The following is a 14,757-nucleotide window of genomic DNA, read 5'->3' as shown; positions in this document are numbered from 1 at the left end:
AGCCGCGTTCCCAGTGGCAACCACGAGTGTAGGGAAGCTGCCGATGGCGCGCAAGGAACTCGCCTTCTACCCCCGAGCACGGGCATGACGCATCCCCGCCACGAAGGGTCCTCTGGAAGCGGCTCCAGTTTGGTGATCAGAGCAAGACTGGGGGCGGGGGCGGGGGCGGGGGCGGGGGCGGGGGGACGCTACACTTGGGAGCACGGTGGCGGTGGCGGGGACCGCAGAGCACCGCTCTGAAGAACGAGAAGTGCGAGCCTGAGGGATACGGGTCCAGCCCCAGCCGCACGCCTTCACAGGTCTCCGTGGGTCTGGGGCGCAGAGTCCGCCTCATTTGTGCCGCGGGGCCTGCTTGCTGTGTGGATCTCAATTGTGCTGGCGTCAGAACCTGAGGAGGAAAAGAGACAAGACGGTGATGGTGTCTGTGTCCCAGAAGGTCTGTCACCAGCTTCGGGAAATGCACTCGATGCCGAGCTAGACCCTGAGTGTTTCCTATGCCAACTTGGGTCAAGGTCCCAGCACGCACCTTTCTGTGGGGGAGGGAAAAAGCTGCATTCTCCTTTCATCTACATTTTATCAAATCCTTCCAAAGGATGGCAAACCCTACAGGAGCCCCGAAGGCAATTGATACATGACCGCTCCAGGCAACTGCAGCTGCTGACCCAGCGAGGTTGTGGCGCCCCTGAGACACGTGCGCAGGGGCAGAGGGCAGAGACCGTGGGTGTAGCTTCCACAGGGGCGACAGCTCAGGCAGTGGGCCCTGTGGCTCCCCGGCTACCTACACTCATTGCCGGAGGTGCCCAAAGGGAGGGAGACCACCACCCTGAAATAGCCACCTCAGAGTCGTCTTGTCACGCAGGATGCCACAGGGCTTCAGCAAGCAGCGCCTCCCGCCAACACCTCACTGTCCCCACGGGAGACACACCCCTCTCTCAAGCACCAGTTACATACACAATGGCACATGCCTGGGAAATGTTTGCCAAGTGGAGCTGCTTTGTTCTGGTCACGAACTGGGACCCCAGATATGACGACAAAGTGCCAAATGCTATGTTTTTTGAATACCAGAATGTATATGTCCAAGTACACTTGATGTTACTCAGCACCCCCTTCAAGAGAAATCACTGGAGACATTTTTCTCAGGCCTGGGTTTCAAGAGAATTTGCTTCCAGGTGCAGTGTTTTCTTGTGCATAACTAAGATCCTATAACTGGTCACGTTTTCTCTTTATTTCCCATTTAGGAAGCTCAAAGCCAAACAGGCTCAAAGCCCATTTTAAATAACTATGAGAGGCTGATTCTACTATTTTGATTTCATTGTCATTCTCCTTTGGTTCTGTTCATGTTCTTTATTAATCAACTTTCCCCTTTCCCCGTCCTCCTTCCAGAATATGAGGTGGCTTACTAAGAGCCGGTGCAATACTAGGAGGAAAAAAAGTGGGTATCAGTCAGCAGTGTGAGAGTTAGCGTCATTCCCACCAAAAGACTAACCCTGGAGGTTTAACCATCCCTTTGGAACAGATGTCAGAAATTATTCTTTCCATCGCAAATGTCCTGCAGGGTGTGCTGTATGCCAGGCTGTGGGCTGTGCATGGGGAATACACAGACAGAGGACCCAAAGAAGCGCGGCTTTTTCAACCACATCTGTGGCCCACGATGACCCTTCACACAAGCCTCCAAAGCCCTCACCAAGGCACCCTGTTGACAATCGCAGCCTCCCTCTCCGCTCACGCACACCCTCGGGCACACTGCCTCGGTCCCTCATGCTCCAGTCCTGGTCCTGCCACAGGGCCTTTGCACGTCTCTTTTTCTACCTGTAAAGCTCTTGTCCAGATTTTCTCACGGCTCCTCTACTGCATTCAGGTCTCAGTTCAAATGTTACCTCATCTTCAGGGAGACTGCAGGACACCCTCTCTAAAACCCCTCTTCCGCCCCCTCTCTGACTGCTTTTTCTTCACAGCACTTCTCGCTACCCAGATGGAGTAGTGTATAATTATTTGTGTTCTTCATTCTCTGTCTCTGCCACTAGGACAGAGTCTCAGTGGACAGGGAACTTTTCTATCCTAGTTGCCACCAGAGCATCGCTGATGCCTCACACAACAGCTGGCACGTAGAAGGTGCTCATTAAACACACCAAGTGGATAAGTACAGTCAAGTCAGTGCCTGGGCGTTAACTGGAGGCAGCGCTGGTAGCTCGGGGCACTACTGAGGACCGGTGAGCGGGAAGGGGGCAGGAAGGAGCACGTGTTCTCGGCGTGGCACAGAGTTTGGGAGGACACTTGAACAAAAGAGAGAATGTCGGTGTTACATGGAAGAGAGGTGGTGATAGATCGTAGCAATAGGAGAGACGTGCTTGGAAAGGACTAGGGAATCCTCAGCCACAGAAAGGCGGCGATATTGTTGTTACCAAGAAGGCAAGTGTGACACTGCGCTGCCCCTGACAAACACCCGCACACGCACATGCACATGCACAAGCACTTTGGGCATTGGGGAAGCAATGCTCACATCTCTGTCCCAGGGCTGGATTAAGATGGGTCTGGGAGAATCTTAGGTCTGAGCAAGTCAGACAAGTGTAATGAGCCGCTCGAAGAGGGCGTGAAGGAATTTAGAGAGTGGAGGAAGGACAGATGTTCTGGGCAGGGACCGCACAGCCAGACCCCAAGGAGAGGCTGGGTGGCCGGTGGATGGTGGAGGAGACCCTGCTGTTGGGTGCAGGGCGACCCTGCTCTTATTGGGGGCCAGGCGCCTACTGGGGAAGCTTCCACAGGACCCCGCCAGGCCCTGAGCAGCATTCCTGCAGGAGGGGCTGGTGGTGAATCACAAAGACGCGATTCTAACAGGGTCACCCATGTTTATGTGGCCATCCAGGACTCATGGGAACTCGTGTGTGATTTATGTGGTTCTTTTCAACAAGACTCCGGGCTGGGCTGTCACATGGTGGCTCATGATCAAAGCCTGGACTGAGGACACTCCCCCATGACCTCACACTTTGGGACATGTTCTGGGTCCTGTGGCTTTGAAAACTTTCTGGCCCCTTCATCCTTCCCCTGGGGCACCACGGAAGAGAATATTTACACATAACATTCCTGAAACAAATCCTGCTGGAAGGAGCCCCACGAGCCCCACTCCGCCTTGCTGTGTTGGATGGGGTCCCACAACCATGGGCTTCCCAGCGGGCCCGGGCTTTCTCCTCTGGTCCTAGGGGTCTCCATGAGGAGAGGATGTGCTGGCTGAACACGGCTCTGAGAAGACAACTCAGCGAGGCTGTTGGGGGATGCGGACTCATTCCCTACTGGGGCAAAGTCTGAATATCCATCTGGTGTCCCTGCAGCGACCTCATGGTGCCCAAGGGCCGACCCCTTCCCAGCAGCCCCCTTTCATGAGCCTTGCAAGTCCAAGTAGATTCTGGGGACTCTCCCAGCCCCATGCAGATCTGAGATTTGGATGGAGAGTCACGCACTGCATAACAACCTTTCCATCCACGACAGACGACAGTGGTCCCGTAAGATTATAGTATCTTTACTGAACCTTTCCTCTGTTTAGACACACAAACACTTGCCTTTGCTGTTACAACTGCCTGCAGTATTCAGCACAGCCCATGCTGTACAGGGTGGTGGCCCAGGGGCGAGAGGCTGTACCATACGGCCTCAGTGTGTGTAGGCTGTCACCATTGAGGTTTGTGTAAGTGCACTCCGTGATGCTCACACGACCGTGCAATCACCTAACACATTCCTCAGAACCTTTTCCCATCGTTATGCAACACATGATTGTATACTAGATGTCACTTATGCCCTCAGCGGCCTTTCTCGGATCCTGTGAAAACCTTGAAGCCCTAGAACCCAAACCCCCACCAGTGGGCACCGAGCATGAGCCACAGAAAACATGACATCTGAGCCGGACTCTGGTCAGGGTGTGGAATTTGACCTGGCAATGCCAATTGGTGGGGCCACCAGGATTACATTCGGGGAGAGGAAGTGACGGCAGATCATTATGAGGGCAAAGCTGATCTCCCAGAGCCCCAGCTGAGACTCCACCCTACCTGGGCGGGCTGTGGAATGACATCCGATTCTGGGGCAGCATCTCAGGGCGCTGTGTGGAGGACAGGCTGCTGAAAACATCTGCATCTGCGTGGTGCTGGGTAAGGGCCCTGCGAGGCGGAGGTGGCTGGTCCAACACAGCTTACCGGGAAAGAAATTTTGCAGATGATGGAGGGCGAAGGGAGAAATCATGCTAACATGATGGCTCTTCCGAAGCAGTGAAATGTCCTTGAAGGCAGCCTGTGAGTTCCCCAAAGGCTCCCATTTGAAGCATGGCTCACCCTCTTCCAGAAAGAGGGCTGAGCTTCAGAGATACCCCTGCCTTTCCTACCTTCCTCAATATGCCCACATTTACCTCTAGAGCTAAGAACTGGTGGAAACAAGCCCCAACCAGTCAAAAGCAGCCCACTCGCTCCCACCCCTTGCTGTGAGCATTGGCATGAATGGAAAGGGCTCCTCCTAAACCGTGAGAGGGGAGGGAGCAGGAGGGCAATGGCTGGGGCCTGTGGTGTTTGCTCTCTTGATAGATGTGCCCTGAGAGAATCCTCATTCGGCTTTGGAAAGCTTTTTTATTTTTTGAACGCCATATACCGACAAGCCTCTGCTTCGGTAGGTTATTGAAAATCCAGGTGTATGTACAAAAAAGGCTAGATGATATGCTTCTAGGCTAGGCTTTCCGCTTTGTCTTCTCAAACTTGATGCACAAAAAGTTGAATAGAGAATTGTGGGACAATGAATAAAGAGGGGATTGAGAAACACAGATAATGTGGGAAAGATAAAGGATTGTGAGGAAAGAGAGAGAATTGTGCAAATAAGAATTCCGGAGAAAATGGGGAATTGCAGGGGGAAAAGTGAATTTGGGAGGAGGGAGGGGAGCTGTGGGGGAGAATGGACATGTGGAAGGGGTTGGGGAGTTGTAGCACCATAAGGAACTGGGGGAGACACGAGGTAATGTGGGGAGGATGGAGTTGTGGGAGAAATAGGGAGTTGGAGGACAGAATAGGAAAGAGTGGGGATATAGGAATTCTGGGGGAATAAGGGATTGTGAGACAAAAGGAAAGGTGGCAAAAGGAAATTTGTAGGGGAGAAAGTCTGGTAAAGAAGGGAGAATTTTAAAAGAGAAATAGTGGAGAAAAAGGGAGATAATGAACAAGTGTGGAAGAGAACAGAAAATTTGGAAAAAAGAAGAATAAAGGGAAAGGACAGAATTGTGGGAAAAAAACAAAATGGTGGGAGTAGGGCCTTATGGGAGAGACAAGGGATTATGTGAGGACAGAATTATGGGGAAAATAGGAATTTAGGGGAAAATGGGGGAGTTATGGGAGAGACAAAGGATTATGGGAGAGAACAGAGAACTGTGAATGGAAATTCTGGAGAAAATGAGGAATTTGGGGGACAGAGAGAATTTGTAGAGAGACAAGGAAGTGTGAACAATAAATGGAATCATGGGAGAAAACAAAATTGTAGATGAGAACTGAGATTTGTTATATAAAGCAGAGACCTGTGGAACAACAGGGAATTATGTGAAAAGGGAAAACTGTGAAACAAAAAATGGTGAGAGATACAGAGAACTATGGGAGGCACAAGGTATTGTGGGTAAGAGAGAATTGTGTGAGACAAAGGATTATGGGGGTGAATGTAGAATTATAGGGAAGAGATGGAATTGTGCAAAAAAGTGTGGAATTATGAGAATGTCAAAATTTGGGAGGGAAGGAGGTATTGTATGCAAGAGGATGAAGATTTGTGGGAGAAACAGAACTATATGGAAGACAAATTGTAGTACAGAACAGAATTATAGATGAAAATCATTTTGTGAAAGAGAACGGAAAAGTGTGAGAGTGTTGGGAATTGTGGGAAAGGCAGAATGTGGGAGACACAAAGGATTATGGGGAAGATAGAGAATTCTGGGAAGAAGATGGAATTGTAAGCAGAGCAGGGGATTGTGGGAGAGTGGCAAGGGAAGGAATTATGGTGGAGAATGGAGAATTGTAGGGGACAAGATGTAGTTGAGAACATAAGTATAGAAGAAAACAAACTAGTAAAAGAAGGGAGAGTGGTCACAGCAGTGAATTGTGAGAAAAAAATTATGAAAAATGGCATTGAAAAACAAGGACTGTGAGGAGAAATGAATTGTAGGAAAGACAAGAATTATGGGAGTGACTTAAGGCATTATGAGAGAAACAAAGGATTGTGGAAAGACAGAATTGGGAGGGGTGCAAAGGATTGTGGGAGAAAATGGAGAATTATGGGAAAGGCAGAGAATTGTGGGAGAAACACGGAGTGTTGTGGGAGTCCTGAGGCATTATGGGAGAAGCAAAGAATTGGGAGAGCTAAGATATTAGAGGAAAAACAAGGAATTGTAGGAGAGCTAAGGTATTAGGGGAGACGTAAGGCATTATGGAAGAAACAAGGAATTGTGAGAGAGCTAAGGTATTAGGGGAGACATAAGGCATTAGGGGAGAAACAAGGAATTGTGGGAGAGCTAAGGTATTATGGGGGAAAAAAGGAATTGCGGTACAGGGAATTGTTTAAAAAACAAGAATTATAAGAGAAAAAAGAGAATCACCCTCCCTTAGTAGCTACACCTTCCCTGCCAAGCTCCAGTCCCGTTCTGCTCTGGCCATATCCCCCCCTCCCACCATGTCCAACCGTGGACCTCCACTCCAGCCAAGCCCTGCCCATGAGCTCCACCCTGGCCCCCACTCCTCTACCTGGCCACACCCACAAGCTCAACCTTGGCCCCACCCCTCTGCCTGGCCTCACCCCTCCACCTGGCCACACCCCTGAGTTCCACCCTGGCACCACCCCTCTGCCTGGCCTCACCCCTCCGCCTGGCCACACCCCTGAGTTCCGTCCTGGTCCCCCCTCCACCTGACCACATCCATGAGCTCCACCCTTGCCCCACCCCTCTGACTGGCCACATCCATTAGCTCAATCTTGGCCCCACCCCTCTGCCTGGCCTCACCCCTCCACCTGGCAACACCCATGAGCACCCTGGCCACACACCTCTGCCGGGCCACACTCCTGAGTTCCACCCTGGCCCCACCCCTCCACCTGGCCACACCCATGAGCTTCACTCTGGCCCCACCCCTCTGCCTGGCCACACCCATGAGCTACACCCCCTGGCCCCACCCCTCTGTCTGGCCCCACCCCCTCCACCTGGCCATACCCCTGAGTTCCACCCTAGCCCCACCCCTCTGCCTGGCCACACCCCTGAGTTCCACCCTGGCCCCACCCCTCCACCTGGCCACACCCATGAGCTTCACTCTGGCCCCACCCCTCTGCCTGGCCACACCCATGAGCTACACCCCCTGGCCCCACCCCTCTGTCTGGCCCCACCCCCTCCACCTGGCCATACCCCTGAGTTCCACCCTAGCCCCACCCCTCTGCCTGGCCACACCCCTGAGTTCCACCCTGGCCCCACCCCTCCACCTGGCCACACCCATGAGCTACACCCTGGCCCCACCCCCACCTGGCCACGCCCACAGCCCCTCCCTGGTGCCGTCCTAAGAAACCCAGAGCGCTGGGTCTCTGAGACCCGCACATTTGGGGAGTGAAATTCCGCAGCAGATGCACAATCCTCGTCTCATTATAATGACTTACTTCAGGTGTCTCCAGACCCACTCCGGCCTGCTACGCTGAGCCACATGCAGACCCGCGTGCAGAGCCCCGCTGCAGTCCCAGAACAGGAAGTGTGCAGTCGGCTCTGTGGCACCCACGCCCTGGGCTGGGCCTACAGGCACTGCCTCCGCTTACAAACCTTAACTGGCCTTTCACCGGCCACCGGATAAAATCCAACTCCTTAGCAGGAGCTGTAAAGAACCCTTCATCAAACGTCTGGTCCCAAAGGCCTCGGCAGCCCCTGACGCCTGCAAAGCAGGCCGGGCTACAGGCACCCAGAAGGGCAGACGACCTGACCCGCTCCACAGCCCCTCCTCGTCCGGACTGTCCTCCCCTCCCCCGATGCCGTCCTACCGTGCAGACAAGGCCTGCACACGCCCTCCCCGGAATCCTCACCAGCACTCCAAAACCCAACCTAATCCTGCATTTTCTGTTTTCCTTTAACACTTACAGATTTTTCAAAAATGAAAAATAGCATTGTCCTTACTTATTTCTGAGTTTCATACATGATACTTCTCAGGGACACTCGCCCACCCTGGCTGAAATGGGGCTGACCATATAGCAGATGCTCAGTGAATGTTTAAGATGGAATTCAGCGAACTTGTGTGAAATGCCTAGTAAGTGGCAGCCGCCACATCAGACACTTAACAGGGCTCAGTGTGAGCCTTCCAGCCTTGTAACAAAAGACAAAGCAGAACAAGTTGAGCTTCGTCTGGACAGTTTACGTAGGGAGAAGCCTAGCTTAGCCTGTGGCTGAGTTTTTTTGGTACCCGCTTAGGCGCTAATGATCACGTTAAGTCACTAGGCAAACAGTTCCGCTGAGGGGTTTTCCTTGACTTTATGCACAGAAGTAGCATCATATACACATTTAACTTACCCAAATTCATCTCTATGTAGTGAGGGCCGGGTTAGAGGAGGGGGATAGGTGAGGATTTAAATAGTCCCAGGGGTCATGCAGCCCAGCTCTCCACACAACGAGCCTGTGCCCACAGGCAGGGAGGGAGGCAGATTGGAAACATTTCCACAAGTTGGCAAAGCTCTGGTAAGAAAATCTGAATGACACTCGAGGTTCTCCCACCACTGACAGGGAAGGGAAGCACATTCCCAGGTGACAGGCAAGTGGCCCCAGAGACATAATGACCAGGGAAGAGTTAGAAGGAATCCTAAAATTGTCCCCAGACAGTACAATGCTGATGACAGCCACAAGTTAGATGTGGAAATCTTCATAAATGTGCTGAAGTGTCCTAGGCAGCAAAACACTTAAATTATTAATATTTAATTTCTGAATAAAAGTCCTCTTAATTCTTACTAGATTAATTAATATCATAATATAAATTCCTGCATAGGCTTACAATACAAAATGGTAACAACTGCATATCATGGACAATTTTAATATATCCCAAGGGTGACTTGATGAAAACTTAAGACCCTAACTGCCACCTCAGGAGCACATCCACTTTATACTTTAAAAAAAATGTTTTTTGTTTTTACAGATGGGGTCTTGCTGTGTTGCCCAGGCTGGAGTGCAGTGGTGCGATCACAGCTCACTGCAGCCTCCACTCCTGGGCTCAAGTGATCCTCCTGCCTCAGCCTCCCGAGTGGCTGGGACTACAGGCTCCAGCCAATGCTTGGCCACTTTATACATTAGCAGGAGATGTTTCCTGTTAATCTTGCAAAGTTACTTTGTGTTTCAAACAGTCCTCAAAAAGCCTGACCCAACAGAAGTTAGTTAATATGTCACTATGCATTCTAAGTTGACAGCTGCCATTTTTACAGAAATTCTTTCCACAAGCAGAAATACTAATTGTATTTCTTGTTTTTCTCAAAAGCCTTTCCTTATGTGCTTTCTTTTTCCTCCCAGATTTTCTCAAACTGGTATTTCCATTGATTATTCTATTATTAGAATAGAATAATCTTTTTTTTTTTTTTTTTTTTTTGAGACAGAGTCTCACTCTGTTGCCCAGGCTAGAGTGAGTGCCGTGGCGTCAGCCTAGCTCACAGCAACCTCAAACTCCTGAGCTCAAGCGATCCTCCTGTCTCAGCCTCCCGAGTAGCTGGGACTACAGGCATGCGCCACCATGCCCGGCTAATTTTTTTTCTATATATATTTTAGTTGTCCATATAATTTCTTTCTATTTTTAGTAGAGGTGGGGTCTCGCTCTTGCTCAGGCTGGTCTCGAACTCCTGAGCTCAAACGATCCGCCCACCTCGGCCTCCCAGAGTGCTAGGATTACAGGCGTGAGCCACCGCGCCCGGCCAGAATAGAATAATCTTTATGATGTTTTAAAAAAATTTTCTCCAACAGACTGTGCAGTCCTTGAGGGCAAGTTTCCAGTCTGCAGCACCTACGCCCCACGCAGCTCCCGGTACAGGGCCTGCTGGGGTTCGGGCAGTCATCTGTAGTGACTAAACGACAGTGATTCTATCCATAATACAACAGAATGGTTTTCAGCCATAAAAAACAACATTCTGATCTCTGCTACCAACACGGGTGAATCTTGAAAACGCAAGGCTAAGTAAAAGAAGCAGACGCAAAAGGACAAATATTATACGATGCTGTTTATATGAAAAACCCAGAATAAGCACATCTATAGATCCGTGGCTGCCAGGGGCTGGGAGAGGGGAGGCGGGGAGGGATTGCTGTGGATGAATTTTATGTCAATTTTTTTTAGAAAGCAAAGGAAGGAAGAAAAAGCAGCACATGACTGGGGCTGTGCCACTCATTGGTCGTTCTCTGCAGTTGGAAGATTGGAACTCTCTAACCTCCCATACGGAAGGGAAATGCCACCATGAGACGGCCAATGTCACCAGTTAGCTGTGTCACTATCCAAATGCAAAGACATGTAAGACATTTCCTTCTTTCGTTTTCCAAAATAAAAATTGACTAAATAAACGGAGTCCAAATTTCAAGGGCAAACTCTTCCCCATGCCTGACAACACTGCTGGGAGCTGCTCTGTGCTGTGGGCCCTTGCCGCCGCCGGCCGGGGGTGAAGAAAGACGGGAGCACCCTCGCCCCCCAACGCAGCCGCCAGGAATGGCTGCCAGTTTGCTTTCTCTAAAACCTCGGTGTGAAAACCTCCAACCTCGGAGCGTGAGACCTGCACCACAGCTTGCTTCAGGGATGAAAATGGGGAAAGGCTGACTGATGTGTGCAGGTGGTGACCGGGGTGGGGCGGCAGGGTGAGGATCGGGATGGCTTTTATTGTTACTTCTAGCATTTTATTTGACTGTCAAAGATCGCCTCAGCCACTTTAAAACTCCAGCTCTCAATTACAACCAGACAGGACTGTCTCATGGAATCAGTCCCTCCATTCATCACCATATGTTTTGGCCTCTGAAGTAAACCAAGCTTGTCCCTGAAAATGAACCTTCCTTCCATGCACTTGAATAGCAGAAATAGAAAAGAAAATGAATCTTTAAGCCATTTCTGGACATCTTTCTGCGTATTTTTCCTACTCCAGATTTCAACATTATTTTGGTACAAACCAAAGTGGTCTGGACGGGGCGATGTTTGTCTTTGGTTTTGTGTGTGTGTACATTTAGCTCAGACAACGGTTTGGGGAAATCACATTTTTAGATCCAAGCTTTTAGAAAGCTGGATTATCCTGAAGCAGAAGTTCTGGACCGGGGGCCGTGGTGGCTCTCTGGGGGACATTTGCCAATGTCTAGAAGCAGGTTTTTACAGTTGAGGGAGGCTAGTCCCGGCATCTAGTGGGTGGAGACCAGGATGCTGCTGAACATCCTGCAGCGCAAAGGACAGCCCTCGGGACAAAGCACAATCCAGCCCTCGATGCTAACAGTGCCAAGGCTGGGAACCTGCTCCGAGGGAAGAGGCGGTAGGTGGATGAGAGATCTAACAGAGAACCTGGCTCCACTTCTGCCCAGTCCCAACGGCCCAGCTGAGGACAGGCAAGGCAGCGTTTATGTCCCGGGATGTTTTTAAACATTCTGACTCTCAGATTCCCTCTCCCTCCTTTCTAGACATCCAGTGGGCCACCATGATATTATAGCTACCAGAGACCTCCTCTTAAGGACCAATTTGCTTGTTCATTACAAACTGTCAGCTAAGTTAAAACTCCATGCATGTCAGAGTGGTGATTTTTAAACTTTTTTTCCTAACCCAAAGATTTTTTTTTTTTTTTTGCTAAAATAAAACCTTACAAGGAACTCTAACACAGAAGAGTATATTAGCAAGAATATATTTCATAAGTTGCAATTTGAATTTTATAAAAAAAAATGTTGTAATCAATCAGAACTATAAGGATGCTTTAGTCAACACAAAACTATGAAACCAAAAACTGAGGTGAAAGTTATAGTCTTTCACCGACCTGAGCATCTCATTTTTTCTGTTTTGATTTGATTGCACCATATCAAGAAAATCAAGGCAGCGCACGGTGGCTCACGCCTGTAATCTTAGCACTTTGGGAGGCCAAGGCGGGAGAACTGCTTGAGCTCAGGAGTTCAACATCAGCCTGAGCAAGAGCGAGACCCCGTCCCTACTGAAAATAGAAAAAATAGCCAGGTGTGGTGGCATCTGCCTGTAGTTCCAGCTACTCGGGAAGCTGAGGCAGAAAGATCACTTGAGCTCAGGAGTTTGAGGTTACTGTGAGCTACGAAGACGCCACTGCACTCTAGCTCAGGTGACAGAGTGAGAGTTTGTCTTAAAAAAAAAAAAGTCTAGTTTTAAATGGCTGAGGAGCTGAAAATGGAACAGCTCTTAAGTGGTTCAGCTTGCCATCTCGGGACTTAAGTCTTCACTTAAGTGAAGAACATATTCCGGGCTCCACAAGAAGGCAAGCGACCCTGGCAGGCCAAGTCAGTGGGTTTGTGGGTCAATGCTTGGTGGTCAACACATTTTAAGTATGTACAATTTTTATCACAGATTTTCACGTGAACTTTGGGATGGAATTTGAATCATTTACTGGATGGCTGAAGCACCACGTTACTGGTCCGAGAGCACAACTTGAAGACCCCAGTGCTAGCGTCTCCACGTGAAAAACATAGATCCAAAGCATCAGCACTGGCCGATGGGCTTTTCATCTTACGTGCTCCAAGGAGCGGGACAGATTAGACTGCACCTATAATCTAAAGACCACATCATAACATTCATTGCCTCACAGCCAATGTGTCGAAGGGTTTAAAGTGACAATTTATCACATATTCAAAGTGCCATCCACAAAAGCCATCCATGTAACAAATACATTTGTACCCCCTTAATATTTAGGAAAAAAAACAAGATGCCATCTAACCCAACAGGGAGCCAATAAGAATTAAGGCTACCGTGTAAGCGCCGTAAATGAATAAATGAAAGGCACCACTGAAACATTAAAGGAGAGGTAGATGGTAAAATGCAAGAGTGGAGTCATTGTCAGCAACTGGAACTTTCCGTTCGCACCCTGAAGTTCAGTGTTCACACCAGGACACCCCCTCCACACTGGGTCACCCGTTGTTTGATAAAGGATTTGCAAGGGCAGCTCTGGGGCCCTGGCAGATAGGTGTTACCTTCAGACAGCATGCTCAGGGCTTCGTCAGAAGTCTGCCCACCGAGTCTCGACACCTTCCTGGAATCGGGGGTTTCATGGGGCTCGTGGGAGCCCCTCGGAGCTGGGTGAGCCCCCTCGGCAGCCGAGGTGGTCAGCGATTCCCACTGGATCTCCTTCCTGGGAGACTGAAACTCCAGGCTGCATCCTGTCCAGCCGTAGAAGGCCAGAGACAGCAGAAATCCCTGGGCTGGATTCAGTATCCCCTGGGGGGACAAGGAGACACGGTGGTGAGTGCGGTACAACAGGAATCAGAGCACTCAGGTGTCAGAGCAGTAAAGTCCGCTGTGACGCAGGCACTCAACAGTCACGTCCCCACTGCGGCCAGAGTGCCTCTGTGCCCTGCAGCTTTCCACCTTGCACTGCCAAGGCAAAATTTGACTAAATAACCATTCTCGAGACTGAAACGAGTCTGGGAAACACTCCTGCACTTGTGTGTGGTAAGTACACACACGGTTAGCCAAAGGAACCGGCCCAGCCTCCAGACCAAAGTGCAGGGACCCAGGGCTAGGGCTGCTCTTATCGTAAAGTCCTTGTGAATGAGCTTTTCCCCAATTGGAACACCCTAAATATCGATTCTGTGTAGCAGAGAGAGCACCTCTCCACCCAGAACTCGTGCATGCATTTCTTACTATGCATGTAATATAATGAAAACACTGGGGGGAGTCTACACGTGGCGCTTCCACTGCGCCATCATTTCATGTATTTCCATCCAATATTTTTTCTTACATGTGCTTTTATGTAGTTGTAATTGGTATAATTGTATATTCCGACATTTTCCACTTAATACTAGAGATTTCATGATCATCATTTTTAATCTCTGGGAACATTCCATCAAGATGAAGGACCACATTGACTTAACCATCCCTTTTCATTTCTTTTGTGGAAATGTGGGTTTCCTATAATGCTTTATAATTATGGATAATGCTACCAGGAATATCTTCATCTCTGCATGGTCTGAAATATCCTTTCAAGATAAATGCTGTGACATTGTGAGACTGACCGAAAGGTTTGACACTGTGCCAAACTGATTTACCGGAGTTGTACCTTGGAATAACAATCCCAACCAAAAAAATGAATGAAATTAGCTAGCCAGCACACCAAGGCCAGATGCAGGCAGACCGGAAACCCGTTCAGCAAATTCTGTATTTAAATAACAATACATTGTACTTCTGAGTGGCTCTGTTTCCATTTTTTTTTTATAAGCAAAAATCTGAAATCTAGATTGACCTACCATAATAAACCACGTGGTCTTGGCGGCATTTCTAACACGTTTCAAAGAGCCTCCATTGATATCCGTTTGCATTTCAAGATAGAATAAAAGGCTTTCGTTGATGATATTCGACAACCAACTGTTGGAAAGAAAATGGCCACAGGTAAAGAGAACGTCGAATAAAATTCGTTTTTTAATGCTGGGGTCAGGGAACAATCTCTACCACGGCCTGAAAGTGCTAACTCTTCGGTGGAGAGATGACCATTTCAGCAGTCAAAACTACAAGGAACCAGCACACCAAGAATGTAATTCAAAAAACATAACTTCTCTCAGTCCAAAGCAGAGGTCAG

General features: G+C 49.4%; 1 protein-coding gene across 1 annotated transcript in view; it reads right to left on the bottom strand.

Moving 5' to 3' along the window:
* Positions 1 to 293: 293 nt before the first annotated feature.
* Positions 294 to 14,757, bottom strand: part of GPR143 (G protein-coupled receptor 143) — a 33,882-nt gene continuing 19,418 nt past the window's right edge. Inside the window, exons 7-9 of the mRNA XM_069464320.1 lie at positions 14,429 to 14,546; positions 13,157 to 13,400; positions 294 to 388 (exon numbers count right to left, since the gene is read on the bottom strand). Of these exons, the coding sequence (XP_069320421.1) occupies positions 294 to 388; positions 13,157 to 13,400; positions 14,429 to 14,546 (457 nt within the window). The remainder of the gene's footprint in view (positions 389 to 13,156; positions 13,401 to 14,428; positions 14,547 to 14,757) is intronic.

Source organism: Eulemur rufifrons, chromosome 30 (genome assembly GCF_041146395.1).
Source record: "Eulemur rufifrons isolate Redbay chromosome 30, OSU_ERuf_1, whole genome shotgun sequence".
Lineage (NCBI taxonomy): Eukaryota > Metazoa > Chordata > Mammalia > Primates > Lemuridae > Eulemur > Eulemur rufifrons.
This window is presented reverse-complemented; position numbering and strand designations above follow the sequence as displayed.